Source organism: Mauremys mutica, chromosome 2 (assembly GCF_020497125.1).
Source record: "Mauremys mutica isolate MM-2020 ecotype Southern chromosome 2, ASM2049712v1, whole genome shotgun sequence".
NCBI classification, from domain to species: Eukaryota; Metazoa; Chordata; order Testudines; family Geoemydidae; genus Mauremys; species Mauremys mutica.
Window position 1 is genome coordinate 256,203,534 of NC_059073.1, and position 13,010 is coordinate 256,216,543.

At 41.6% G+C, this 13,010-nt stretch overlaps 1 protein-coding gene across 1 annotated transcript in view; it reads left to right on the forward strand.

The window, feature by feature from the left end:
- The window catches only part of LOC123364410 (macrophage mannose receptor 1-like), a 60,109-nt gene that overhangs the window by 17,288 nt on the left and 29,811 nt on the right, over positions 1 to 13,010 (forward strand). Inside the window, exons 11-15 of the mRNA XM_045006533.1 lie at positions 2,921 to 3,069; positions 4,793 to 4,992; positions 5,958 to 6,079; positions 8,487 to 8,574; positions 12,131 to 12,275. Coding sequence (XP_044862468.1) covers positions 2,921 to 3,069; positions 4,793 to 4,992; positions 5,958 to 6,079; positions 8,487 to 8,574; positions 12,131 to 12,275 — 704 coding nt within the window. The remainder of the gene's footprint in view (positions 1 to 2,920; positions 3,070 to 4,792; positions 4,993 to 5,957; positions 6,080 to 8,486; positions 8,575 to 12,130; positions 12,276 to 13,010) is intronic.

Genomic DNA, 13,010 nt, shown 5'->3' on the forward strand with positions numbered 1-13,010 from the left:
ATAAAATTGTAGGAGTTGGGGACCCTGTATCTGACCATATAAGGGATGTGTATGACACCCATCACCTTGGTATCACAGCATTTTATGTGCTAGAGTGGTACTGTGCCATGCTTGATGCCACATCAACTAAGAAAAGAGTCTCAGTTCTGTGACATAAAATGGAGACCATGGTTCTTGAATACTACCTGGGGCAGCTATTTTATGATAGAATCATAGAATCTCAGGGTTGGAAGGGACCTCACGAGGTCATCTAGTCCAACCCCCTGTTCAAAGCAGGACCAAACCCAACTAAATCATCCCAGCCAGGGCTTTGTCAAGCCTGACCTTAAAAACCTCTAAGGAAGGAGATTCCACTACCTCCCTAGGTAACCCATTCCAGTTCTTCACCACCCTACTAGTGAAAAAGTTTTTCCTAATGTCCAACCTAAACCTCCCCCTCTGCAACTTGAGACCATTACTTCTTGTTCTGTCATCTTCTACCACTGAGAACAGTCTAGATTCATCCTCTTTGGAACCCCCTTTCAGGTAGTTGAAAGCAGCTATCAAATCCCCCCTCATTCTTCTCTTCTGCAGACTAAACAATCCCAGTTCCCTCAGCCTCTCCTCGTAAGTCATGTGCTCCAGCGCCCTAATCATTTTTGTTGCCCTCCGCTGGACTCTCTCCAATTTATCCACATCCTTCTTGTAGTGTGGGGCCCAAAACTGGACACAGTACTCCAAATGAGGCCTCACCAGTGCTGAGTAGAGGGGAATGATCACATCCCTCGATCTGCTGGAAATGCCCCTACTTATACAACCCAAAATGCCATTAGCCTTCTTGGCAACAAGGGCACACTGTTGACTCATATTCAGCTTTTCGTCCACCGTAACCCCTAGGTCCTTTTCTGCAGAACTGCTGCCTAGCCATTCGGTCCCTAGTCTGTAGCAGTGCATGGGATTCTTCCGTCCTAAGTGCAGGACTCTGCACTTGTCCTTGTTGAACCTCATCATATTTCTTTTGGCCCAATCCTCTAATTTGTCTAGGTCCCTCTGTATCCTATCCCTACCCTCCAGCATATCAACCACTCCTCCCAGTTTAGTGTCATCTGCAAACTTGCTAAGGGTGCAGTCCACACCATCCTCCAGATTGTTAATGAAGATATTGAATAAAACCGGCCCCAGCACCGACCCTTGGGGCACTCCACTTGATACTGGCTGCCAACTAGACATGGAACCATTGATCACTACCCGTTGAGCCCGACCATCTAGCCAGTTTTCTATCCATTCATCCAGCCCAGACTTACCGTCCATTCATCCAGCCCAGACTTCTTTAACTTGCTGGCAAGAATACTGTGGGAGACTGTATCAAAAGCTTTGCTAAAGTCCAGAAATAGCACATCCACTGCTTTCCCCTCATCCACAGAGCCGGTTATCTCATCATAGAAGGCAATTAGATTAGTCAGGCATGACTTGCCCTTGGTGAATCCATGCTGACTGTTCCTGATCACTTTCCCCTCCTTTAAGTGGTTCAGAATTGATTCCTTGAGGACCTGTTCCATGATTTTTCCAAGGACTGAGGTGAGACTGACTGGCCTGTAGTTCCCTGGATCTTCCTTCTTCCCTTTTTTAAAGATGGGCACTACATTAGCCTTTTTCCAGTCATCCGGGACCTCCCCCGATCGCCATGATTTTTCAAAGATAATGGCCAATGGCTCTGCAATCTCATCGGCCAACTCCTTTAGCACCCTCGGATTCAGTGCATCCGGCCCCATGGACTTGTGCTCGTCCAGCTTTTCTAAATAGTCCCGAACTACTTCTTTCCCCACAGAGAGCTGGTCACCTCCTCCCCATACCATGCTGCAGAGTGCAGCTGTCTGGGAGCTGACCTTGTCTGTGAAGACAGAGGCAAAAAAAGCATTGAGTACACTAGCTTTCTCCACATCCTCTGTCACTAGGTTCCCTCCCTCATTCAGCAAGGGGCCCACACTTTCCTTGACTTTCTTCTTGTTGCTAACATACCTGAAGAAACCCTTCTTGTTACTCCTAACATCTCCGGCTAGCTGCAACTCAAAGTGTGATTTGGCCTTCCTTATTTCACTCCTGCATGCCTGAGCAATACTTTTATACTCCTCCCTGGTTATTTGTCCAATCTTCCACTTCTTATAAGCTGTTTTTTTGTGTTTAAGACGAACAAGGATTTCACTGTTGAGCCAAGCTGGTCGCCTGCCATATTTACTTTTCTTCCTACACATCGGGATGGTTTGTTCCTGCAACCTCAGTAAGGTTTCTTTAAAATACAGCCAGCTTTCCTCGACTCCTTTCCCCGTCATGTTATTCTCCCAGGGGACCTTGCCCATCAGTTCCCTGAGGGAGTCGAAGTCTGCTTTTCTGAAGTCCAGGGTCTCTGTTCTACTGCTCTCCTTTCTTCCTTGTGTCAGGATCCTGAACTCGACCATCTCATGGTCACTGCCTCCCAGGTTCCCATCCACTATTGCTTCCTCTACTATTTCTTCCCTGTTTGTGAGCAGCAGGTCAAGAAGAGCTTTTCCCCTAGTTGGTTCCTCCAGCACTTGCACCAGGAGATGTTACCTTTGAAAAATATTAGGCTTTAGCTGAGGAACTGCTTATAACACGCAAGAAACGACGACAAACAACAATACACTACAGTTAAAACTACCCTGTTGTACGTTGTTCTTTATTTATATGCTGAATAAATAAAATCTGCAAATCAACCCAAGTATTGCAGCTTAATTCTCTTTATTGTACAGTACAAAATAAGGAAGGAATCATTATTATGAAAGTATCAGCATTTGTTTATGATATAAATTAATATGCCATTATAATATTGCCAACATTATATTATGTATGATTTCATAAAAAGAACAAAGTATGATAAAATCTTGGTTTAAAATTGATTTGACACTTACTATTCTCTTTCCAGATATGAACAAGCCTTTCTGACTGTCCTGATTGGGTTCACTCCTGTGAAATATTTCTGGATCGCTCTTTCAGATGTTGAGGAACAAGGGACTTTCAAGTGGGCTGATGGTGAAGCAGTTCTGTTTACTCACTGGAATTCAGGAATGCCTGGTACGCACTGCCATGCTGTGTGGTGGGTAACACTGGGTGAATGTTTTGTTGGTTCTCTGGCAGTTCCAAAAAAACAAAAAGATCAGGTTGGGAAGAACTGAATCTGAATTTTTGGAAAATTAACAAAGTACATGTTTCGTTTAACCCAAATCATTTAGTTTCTCGGCATTTTTAAAGGGTTAGATTCACAAAAGAGCTAGAGGAGGAGCTGGTGCGACCTCTCCCCACCCAAAAGCCACTGGTTAGGGCAGACAACTGGGATGTGCGAAATCAGGTTCAAATCCCCACTCTGGAGCAGGGATTTAAATCCAGGTCTCCTCCATTCTAGGTGAGTGCTCTAACCACCAAGCTGTAGGCTGTTCTTGGAAGGGGCTTTCACAGTCTCTCCTGTTGAATCTGTTTCATTTTGTATAAAATACTTGAATAGTCATTGGGTCAGAGGTAAAGAGTGAGAATGACTTTACAGCCTGGTTGTTAGAGCACTCCCCCGAGGAGGGGAGAGACCAAGTTTAAATCCCTATTTCAATGTCCAAATTTGTTACACAAGTTTGTCATTGTGGTGCCATGGAATGAATCAAGGCAGTCCTTCTACAGAAGGATCATAGAGAAGCAATTAATTAAATGTTCCATGGTTTGGATGTCCTCCCTCTTAAGTGCTTTGGCATGACCAGTGCCATCAACATGGCAACTGAACACTGATTGATGGTCTGACAAGCCACTCAGGTGAGTATTTAATTATTTATATAAAGTAGAACTACTTCAATGGGAGAGAGAGAAAGAAACCCATCTCAGAATAGTGCATGAACTGATGGTTAGGGCACTCAGTGGGGAGACTAGGATTCATATCCCTGCTCCAGAAAGGAGATTTGAATCTGGGGCTCCCACATCCCAGATAAGTGCACTCACCACTGGGCTAAAAGTTATAAGTGGAGCACCACCACTACCTTCTCCACTGGCTATTTTATGAATATGCCTAAATCTCTGTGTGAATTGAAAAAAAGGTTTCAGCCAAAACTATTCAGTGAATTCATGTTAAATATATGAATTGTTTCAGGTCGACTGAAACTACATTTTTCAGCAAATAAACTATTTCTTCTGAAAAGCTTTGCCCAGCTTTCATTGTGGGGACAGCACCTCTGGAAATCAGGCACAAGATGTCACATGGTATCTTTCTAGACATCCAAAAAGTGAGGCTCTCAAAATTAGAGAACACTTCTGAAAGTCTGCCAGCATAAAACTAAAAAATGTACAAATTACATTATTGAAATGATTTCATTTGCACTAAAAATAAGCGCATCAGACTGGATATGCTGGAAATATCTTCCTAATAGAATATTGGGAAATGCTGCTTCTGATGGACTTTCATTTTCCTTAACTCATTTGTTACTTGGGATTTGCTAGTTGGCTCAATCCCGCTTCTATGTTTGTGAGTGAAATTCTGTATAAATTCTTCATGAAGTCTTATTATCAAAGTCATGACTATTTATTGATTATAGTATTTATTTAAATCACACCTGAGCTGCTGGTGAGTGTATGCATATGGAACATGCAACATTGAGTGACTTTGACTCTGAAGCAAATTTATAATCTCAACTCGATAGATATATTTTTAAAAAAATTAAACAGAACAATAAGTACATACTTTGGGAAGAGATCATTAATTAAAAGACTCTTACTTGATTTAACTTACTAGTAGTTTTCTTTTCTTTTGTGTGTCATGAAGGAAGGGAGCCAGGCTGTGTTGCCATGAGAACTGGAACTACAGCTGGATTATGGGATGTTGTGAACTGTGAAGAGAAATCATTGTTTCTCTGTAAACAGTTGGCTGAGGGAGTGACCCCTCCTCCTGTTCCAACAACAACTCCTGCCCCCTCATGCCCAGATGGATGGCGTTCAAGCACCCACAGTAGCTCATGCTTTAAAGTAGGTATTAAACTCCTGAAAACAAAATACTCATGCTTTCTTATAACAGCATAAAATAGATAAATTTGAAGAAACACTTGGCTACAACTGACCCAATAGCAACTTGCATTTGCATAGCTCCTTTTATCCTCAAGGATACTGTCAGGGAAAAGAGACTCCCCCCAGGCCTAGGCCTCAGCCTTAGGCAAAAGCTGTATTATCTTATAGCTATAGCTAAAGCTTGCTTGTCTGCACAAAGGGCATGCGGGGGCAAGAAAAATATGGCCAAAGCCCCAAAAGAAGGAACTAAAATAGGGAAAAGGGGAACCAAGGAATGTAACAAAGGCCCAGTCATGCCAGATTGCGACAACTATCCTTGTATGGCCAGACCGCAGGAAAAGAGGTGTTGGAACGGTCAAACCACTAGCTTGACAATAACAGGAAAACCCCTAAATGGAAAGAAAATTGATCAGCTTGCTTGTAAGAAACAATATATTCCAAATAAGGTAATAGAAGTGTGTATTAAGCGTGTTACGTTTTGCGGTTTTAGCCTTTATAAGCTCGATAAAATTTGTGAAGGCAAAGCAGCTTGCCTCTTGCGTGGGGCCATGCTGTCTCTCCCTGCATATATGCTTGTATAAAATAAAGGAGCCTCAGGCTGTCTGATCTAAAATCAACCGTGTGGTCAAATTTTCCACAACTATACCAAGCATTTCCCAGGGGTTTAGGACAGAAAGTGAGGAAGAGCACCATAGTCAATTGAAACTACAGTAGGATTCTTAGAGACTCAGAGAAGGAAGACTGGATGAGGTTGCAGTAACCAATTTCAAGAGATGACCAGGCATGGACCAATGCTTTGGCAGCAGAGTCACAAGGCAATGGATGAATGTAGATGGTGTTAGGCAGATTAAGATGGACCACAACGGAAGTTTTTTCTTAATTTCTGTGATGCCAGGCACACTATGTAATTGTACAATTCTCTGTAGCATTTTCAGAATGGGCGAAAACATATGAAAACATGGTTTGATGCACGAGATTTTTGTAGAGCTATAGGAGGAGATCTGGCCAGTATCCATAGTGAAGAAGATCAACATGTAATAAATGGCTTGTGAGTATCTGCATTGCCCTTATTCCTTCACTTGAAATGTATTCCATGAAAATAACACAAAATATCCTTTCTGAAAGGGGACATTTCAGCTGAAAATCTATATGTCTCTATCGTGGTTCTTACTCAAATATAAACATTTTTGTTGCATTAAAAATAGTGGGGATGGGCTTTGGCATCATTTGAACTTCACATTAAACAAAATGTTTGGGCATCAGATTTCTGATCTGTGCAGATTTCTGAGTGTCATTTGGGAGTTTCTAAAAGTTGGTCCAGAGTTAACTGAAGATAGTATAACAATATATCCGAACAGCAGACATATATTTTTATTATTATTGTTTATTATTTATTGACCATACCCAAGAATATGGTAGGGAGGTGACAGTGAAAGACAGGACCCTGCCTTTGGAGATCTTACAGTCTTGACTTCAGATATGATACAATGAGTGAGGGTGATTAAATAAAGGGTGAAAGTGTTTTAGTAAGATCATGCAGTTACTCAGTTTAAACATCTGTACATCTTTGTGGTTCTGATTTTTTTCTAATTTTTATTCTCAGAGTTTCATACTAATTTTCTATGTATGTGAGATTGCATACATAAGGTTTTAGAAGGGATTTGAATGAGGATAGGGGGTGGGTATGCAAACAGCATTGAGAGGTGTTTCCATGTGTCAGCGCAGCCTTGAAACAGAATGAGAGATAAGGAAAATATGGGGGAATCAACGTTGGTGTGTCTGGTGGAACAGAGGGGATAGGTAATGCCAAAAAGGCAGACTCAGATGTGCACTCTGGGGCTAAGTGATGTAGGCCCTTGAGAGTGAGGAAAATTGGTTAGATTTGCTATACAGATCTATGGGGTGCTAGGAGTTGATGGATTCAAAGAGGGAGCAGTGGAAGAGATGATTTTGGAAGAACATTGTGAGTGGAGAGGAACAAGGTGGGTATCAAAACAATTGGTGAGGAAAGAGTTACAATAGTGAGCTGTAGTTAAGACCTGAACTTGGATTTCGTCATTATGATAGATAGGAAGGGATTTTTAAATAAAGTTCTGTAGGAAGCAATAGGCTTTGTTATGGCCTGGATGTTGAGGGAGGAAAAAAGGAAGGTGTCACAGATGATGTTCAGGTTGTGGCCCTGCTTACAGGGAGGAGGATGGTGTCATCAACAAGAGTGGCATTCTAGGGTGCTGCTGAAAATTTGGAACCCTGCATTTTTACCCAGGTTGAGCTTATGCAGATGATGAGTCATCCAGGATGAGATGTCTAAAAGACATGGAATGTGACAGTGATCTGTAGGAAATAGATGCAGTGTAGAGCCGATTCAAAATGAACAACGACAACAAAAAGAATGAGATTAAAAATTTCAAATACCTTTACATTCCACAGGTTTGGAACAATTTTTCATTTATTTGATTTTTTTCATGAAAATTATTTAAAAAATTGGTTTCAAAAAGTTCATTTTGGAAAAAAAATTCATTTTCTCATTTTTTTTGGCTTTTGTTTTCCTGCCCTCTCTTACCCACTTCTATTCTTTCTTTCCATTACCTTTTTTCTCCTCTTTCCAACTTTTTAATTTTTTTGCCACTGAAAAAAGGGAAAGGGGAAGGAAAAAGAGAGACCTGGAGGAAGGTAGAATGAATGGGATCGTTTTCTTGGTTTTGTTTTTTCTAATTTTGTTGAATAAATGGAAAGTTTTGAAAAAAATGTTTTTTTTTCACAATTTTTTATTTTAAACGAGGCCATTTATTCACACAAAATATTTTTCATTAGAAAAATTTCATTCAGATCTAGTTCAATGAGTTAGTTTATATTTTGGGCCTGTCTGTAATTAAATAAATGGATGAACCATTTTTAAATAAAAGAGTAGTTCATATTGCACAAGGATCTTTTCTTACTTAATAAAGGCAAAAAAACAATAGAGAGACTAAGAAAAAATATTTAGGCATAGACTGTGCCAAGCCTTGTATGTGTGCATGTCATTTAAGGCTCTGATCTGGCATAGTATTATACACACATGCTTAACTTTAAGCATGTGAAAGTGAGTAGTCCCATACTCACATGCTTAAGTTCTTTGCAGTATTATGGCATTAATTTGCATTTACTACTGTGTCACTGTGGGTGGTAACTCAGCAGTTGGGGCCTTTCCTGCAAAGAATTGTAGGACTCGACCTACTGCCATGTGCAGTCCCAGTATATTTTTCTGGGGATGCTGGAAATTAAGTAAGCAATTTAAATTATCGTGTTAGGGAAGCAAAATATTTCTTATGTCTTAGTGCATTTTAGAGATATTGAATAGGAAACATTCAAACGTATAGACATGTTGCAAGTCCTAAAATGTTTTGTGTATAATGATATGCATGCTTTGATTTATATACTGTCCTCTCTCTCTCTATTCATATATAATATTTTAGGGAAAGAGCTCATTACTATCAATCATACTGGATGGGTATGAGTGCCTTTGATCCTGACGGAGGGTTTACTTGGAGTGATGGCTCTCCAGTGAGTAATTAATTGTTTTGCACCAGAGTTGGCTTTCTGAATTTATCCTATTGTTTTTATGCAGTCTTTACTCAACCTATTTCTGCTTCTGTCCTCCTTCCATCTTAAGCTACCCTGTGTGAGCCCACAACAGCATTTACATGAGGCAATACATCTGTTACTCACCTTTGCAGGATTTTTTACAGTGGAAGTTGATCAATGATCATCACTATTGTCAGGGCTGGCTCTAGGTTTTTTGCCATCCCAAGCAAAAAAAATTTTGGCTGCCCCCACCCCTGCCCTGGGCTCCCCCCCTGCACCCCCCTGCTGCCCCATCCCTGGGCTCTGCCCCCTCCACCTGCACCCCCTGCCGCCCCAGCCCTGGGCTTCCCCCTCCCCCGCACCCTCCTTCCCCTCCAGCCCTGGGTCACTGGTAACTTGCTCCCAGGGCAGATCATTCAGCAGGAATTTTGGATGTGCACAGAACACAGACAGGATTGGTTCCCATATGGTTACAGAACTGCAGCAAAGTGGAACAATTTTCAGCTTGTGTGATTGGAGGATATCTGGATGCATATTATAAGATTGACCTCCATAAATGAGGAAAAGTTGAGGTGCCTTTATTATTCTTTTGTTTCACTCTTTCTTTCTATGGGGAATTTGCCAAAGCAATATCACTGTCTTCCTTTTAAACAAATAAAACTTAAAAAAAAAAAAGGCAATGGCTGTTGAAAATAGCAATTGCAGTCCTAAAAACTTCTGGGAAGCATTTCTTGCTCAATTTTATCCTACTTTTTCTACAGCAAATTACAGTGGATCAGTATATTTGAATTGGGAGAAATGAAGTAACAGCTGCCCAAATTGAGCTTGAGCACTCCTGAATTTTGAGGTGTTCAAATCTGGAAGGCAGGTGCTAGATTCCCTTTCTGAATATTAGCTAAATCTGGAAAGGAAAAGTAAATTTATGCTTCCATGGCTCAGAAGTGGAAATCCTCCTACGTGCCTGGTACTGTATCTAAAGCTGCCCAGGTCCAGTAGAACCTCCCCTCCCTTACTTTTCATTTTAAATTCTAGTGGGATCCACATACCTCCCTTGCTAGGCTTCAGATAGAGAGGGGCACTGTCCATTTAGTCCACCCAATTCTTTCTTTGGGGGCTGCAAGGTGAGGTCACACCAGTATCCCTAATCCATTCTGGGGATGTCTTCTGAAGGGGCTATCTGGGCCAAAGTCATCTTCTCCTTGGGCACACTTGTTCCCCATTCACAGTGCCACCTCACTCTAGCAGTGAGCTCTCCATTCACAGCAAGCTGCAGCATGAGGTTTCAGCTACCAAACTGCCTCCCACTCCCTTTCCTGTTGAGAGCCACCAAGGGAATGCTGGGAAATGTAGCTCTTTCCCTGCTCCAGGGCTGGCTCTATAGGCAGGGAGCTAACCAAGGAACTACAGCTCCCAGGGCCCCCTGTTGGTTCTCAGCTCCCAGGCTGGATCTTTGCCGGCTGCCACCCCTGCAAATGGGCTGCCCCAAGGACCTGCTTGCTTTGCTGGTGCCTAGAGCTGCGCCTGATTATTGTAGCTGCATAATTTAGTAGCTTTAAACAGCTCACTTCAAGCATTATTTTCTTTGCATAAGCACTGAAAGATTTCTTACTGCTTTGGAAAATCTAAAAGTTTGCCAGGGCCATGAAGAGATTTCCAAACCTACCAGCTGGAGCAGATGCAGAACTTGGATTCTTTGCAATAGTTGATGTCTAATATTCAGGGCCTTTTAGAGAATATTCAGTGTCTTAGTTTGCAGATGGAGGGGGAGGGGGGGGTCTGGTACAAAGTACAAGATTTTGCGTCACTGAAGAGGTCACATTTGGGAAGGGGCAAGAGCCCTATTGCTTGGGGTGCTTTCAGCCAGATGAGAAAGCACTTGAAAATACTCAATAGGGAACAATCCTGCACTACCCCCAGAGGCAGATGTGATAGGATGCTGGAATAACAAGGTTTTCTCACCTCTAGCTTCTTTCCTTTCCCTGCTTTGCAGAAAGGTCCTCCTGGGGTGTGGCATTGCTCCCCCAGGGTGCACGTGTCAGCCTCCTCCCCACTCCATTCTATGCATTATCTTTCCTGTCACTCCTCCAACCCTCACTATTATTATTATTATTTTATTAGGTAGTGCTAGAGGCTGTACAAACAGATGGAATGTGGTCAGATGATGTTTGCCCCCTGGCTCTTGTGGTGACAATGGAACAGAAATGGCCAAGCTCCAGCAAAGCAAGACCGTTACAGGCAAAAGGCCGAAAATCACTGCACCAAAGTCCCAGTGCGTGCTGGGGACTGTGGCTGAACTGTTTTGAGAGCTGGGCTTGGCTGGATACTTTCTGAGACATCCCAGGATTGCCTCTGTTTTTAAGTTGTTTGTCTGGGTTAATAATGGGTCCTGGAAGGACTGCTGTGAACAGCCTAGTTTTCCATATACTGAGTGGTATCAAACCCAGAAAGGGGATGCTGAAATCAAATTGCTTTGGAGGATAGGTTCATTAATGGCTATTAGCCAAGATGGTCGGGGACACAAACTCATGCTCTGGTATCCCTATGCCTTCTCCAACTGCTAGAAATTGGGACTGAACAACAGGGGATGTATCACTCAATAATTGCCTTGCTCTGTTCATTCCCTCTGAAGCACCTGGTACTGGCCATTGTCAGAAAACAGGATACTGGGCTCTACAGACCATTGGTCTGACCCAGTGTGGCCATTCTTATGTTCCAAGTACCTTTCGTGGTAGCCCTAAATAGAGTACATTTGAGTAGTCTAGTCTGGAGATGACTGTGTGGCTATGGTGACCCCCGCATATAAGAAGAAAGGTGCCAACAAAAATGGTAAAAAGGAATGCCCAAAAGTCATGGCAACCTTATTCCAGCAAAATGAGCCAATTAAAACACATTGGCTCCACTCATGGATACTTTATTTCATCCTAGCAACATCTGAATTTGTTACTAAAACAATTTTTGTAACATTGTCAAAAGACTGGAGACTCCCTAATTGGTTCTGTTTGTTTAAAGAAAACAGTTGTACAAGTCTCTTTGTCTTAATCTTTTTGCTTACTGTTATAAATCATTTTATATTACAGGTCGAACTAATATTTTGTTACCTTTCACTTTTTTAATAGACTGGAATCAGCAAAACCTAAACTGGAACTATACCGCCCAATGTTAATCTTGGGTTGAATCAACCAAAGAGACAAATCCCCCTCCCCCCGATCCCAACAGTAGTAAAACTAGGCCATTGTCCCACATTGCTCAATCTTTATAGCCCATGTCATGACTGGTATCTTTGTTGACAGGGGCTAGGCACAACTTCTTCAGTTCGTTAATGTAGCTTGTAAATCAGGTGGAAAAGTCACACAGTGTTCCTCCTTCACCTGGCAAGGGCTGAGTATGCTGTTTCCCTAATAGTCCCAGCCTTTACTGTCTCAATGGGTGCAAGATTTAAGAGCTGAAATCAAACTGGGTCCATCTGCCCTTGCAGAGCACAACCATTGTTCTTCTTTGAAAGGAAAATAGTTACCGAGTTGTGTTTCTACCAAAGGTAAACTATGAAAACTGGGCAGATGGAGAACCCAATAATTATGACGGAAATGAAAAATGTGCAATGTTCAATGGATACACTGACATGCAGTGGAACGATATGTTCTGTGAAAATTTAGGAGACTGGATTTGTCAAATAAAAAAAGGTAGGATGATTTCCTTCTTTAAATTAGAATATTAAACAAAAACAGTCGAGTCGGTTTCATGGACTGTTCATAAGGCTTCATGCAAACAGAGCAATGTAACACAGTGGGTACGAAGTGGGAGGTGGTAATTCAAACCTCTGAATTAAATTTAGACATACAGATGCTCAAAAGGCTCCCTTCCATTATGACTATGACCATTACTTCACTCGCTCTTCTTGGCCTGATGAAGAGACCACAAGATAGCAGGGTCATCCAGCTGATAGAGCCAATTTAGTGAAAAACTCTTGGCTCTGTTAAGGGGCTGGGAGGATTCTGAATGCTAACATCTATTAGCTGTTGCAGCTTCCAGATTGATGGAAAGTGTTTCAGTGAAAAGATATTGAAACCTAGTGTGTGCTTAAGGACATCAAAACACTATTTATTTCACTCTAAATGGAAGACACCATTTCATATTGATACATTCTATTTCCCCACCTGCATATTTTCATATTGATCACCATTTCATTTCACCACCTGAAACATATTTTAGGACACACATTTTAAAGTAGCTTATGGTCTATACTCCTTATTATCGATATCTGAAATCCAATACTTTGAGGACATGAATATGTTCTTTAAGTTTAACCATTGATTGGGCCTAAAATGATATTTTGTTGACTATTAAACATTGTCATATATTCTTATTAATTGTAGGTCAGTACATGGAAAATGTATTAAATAAAGCTGGGGTTTATT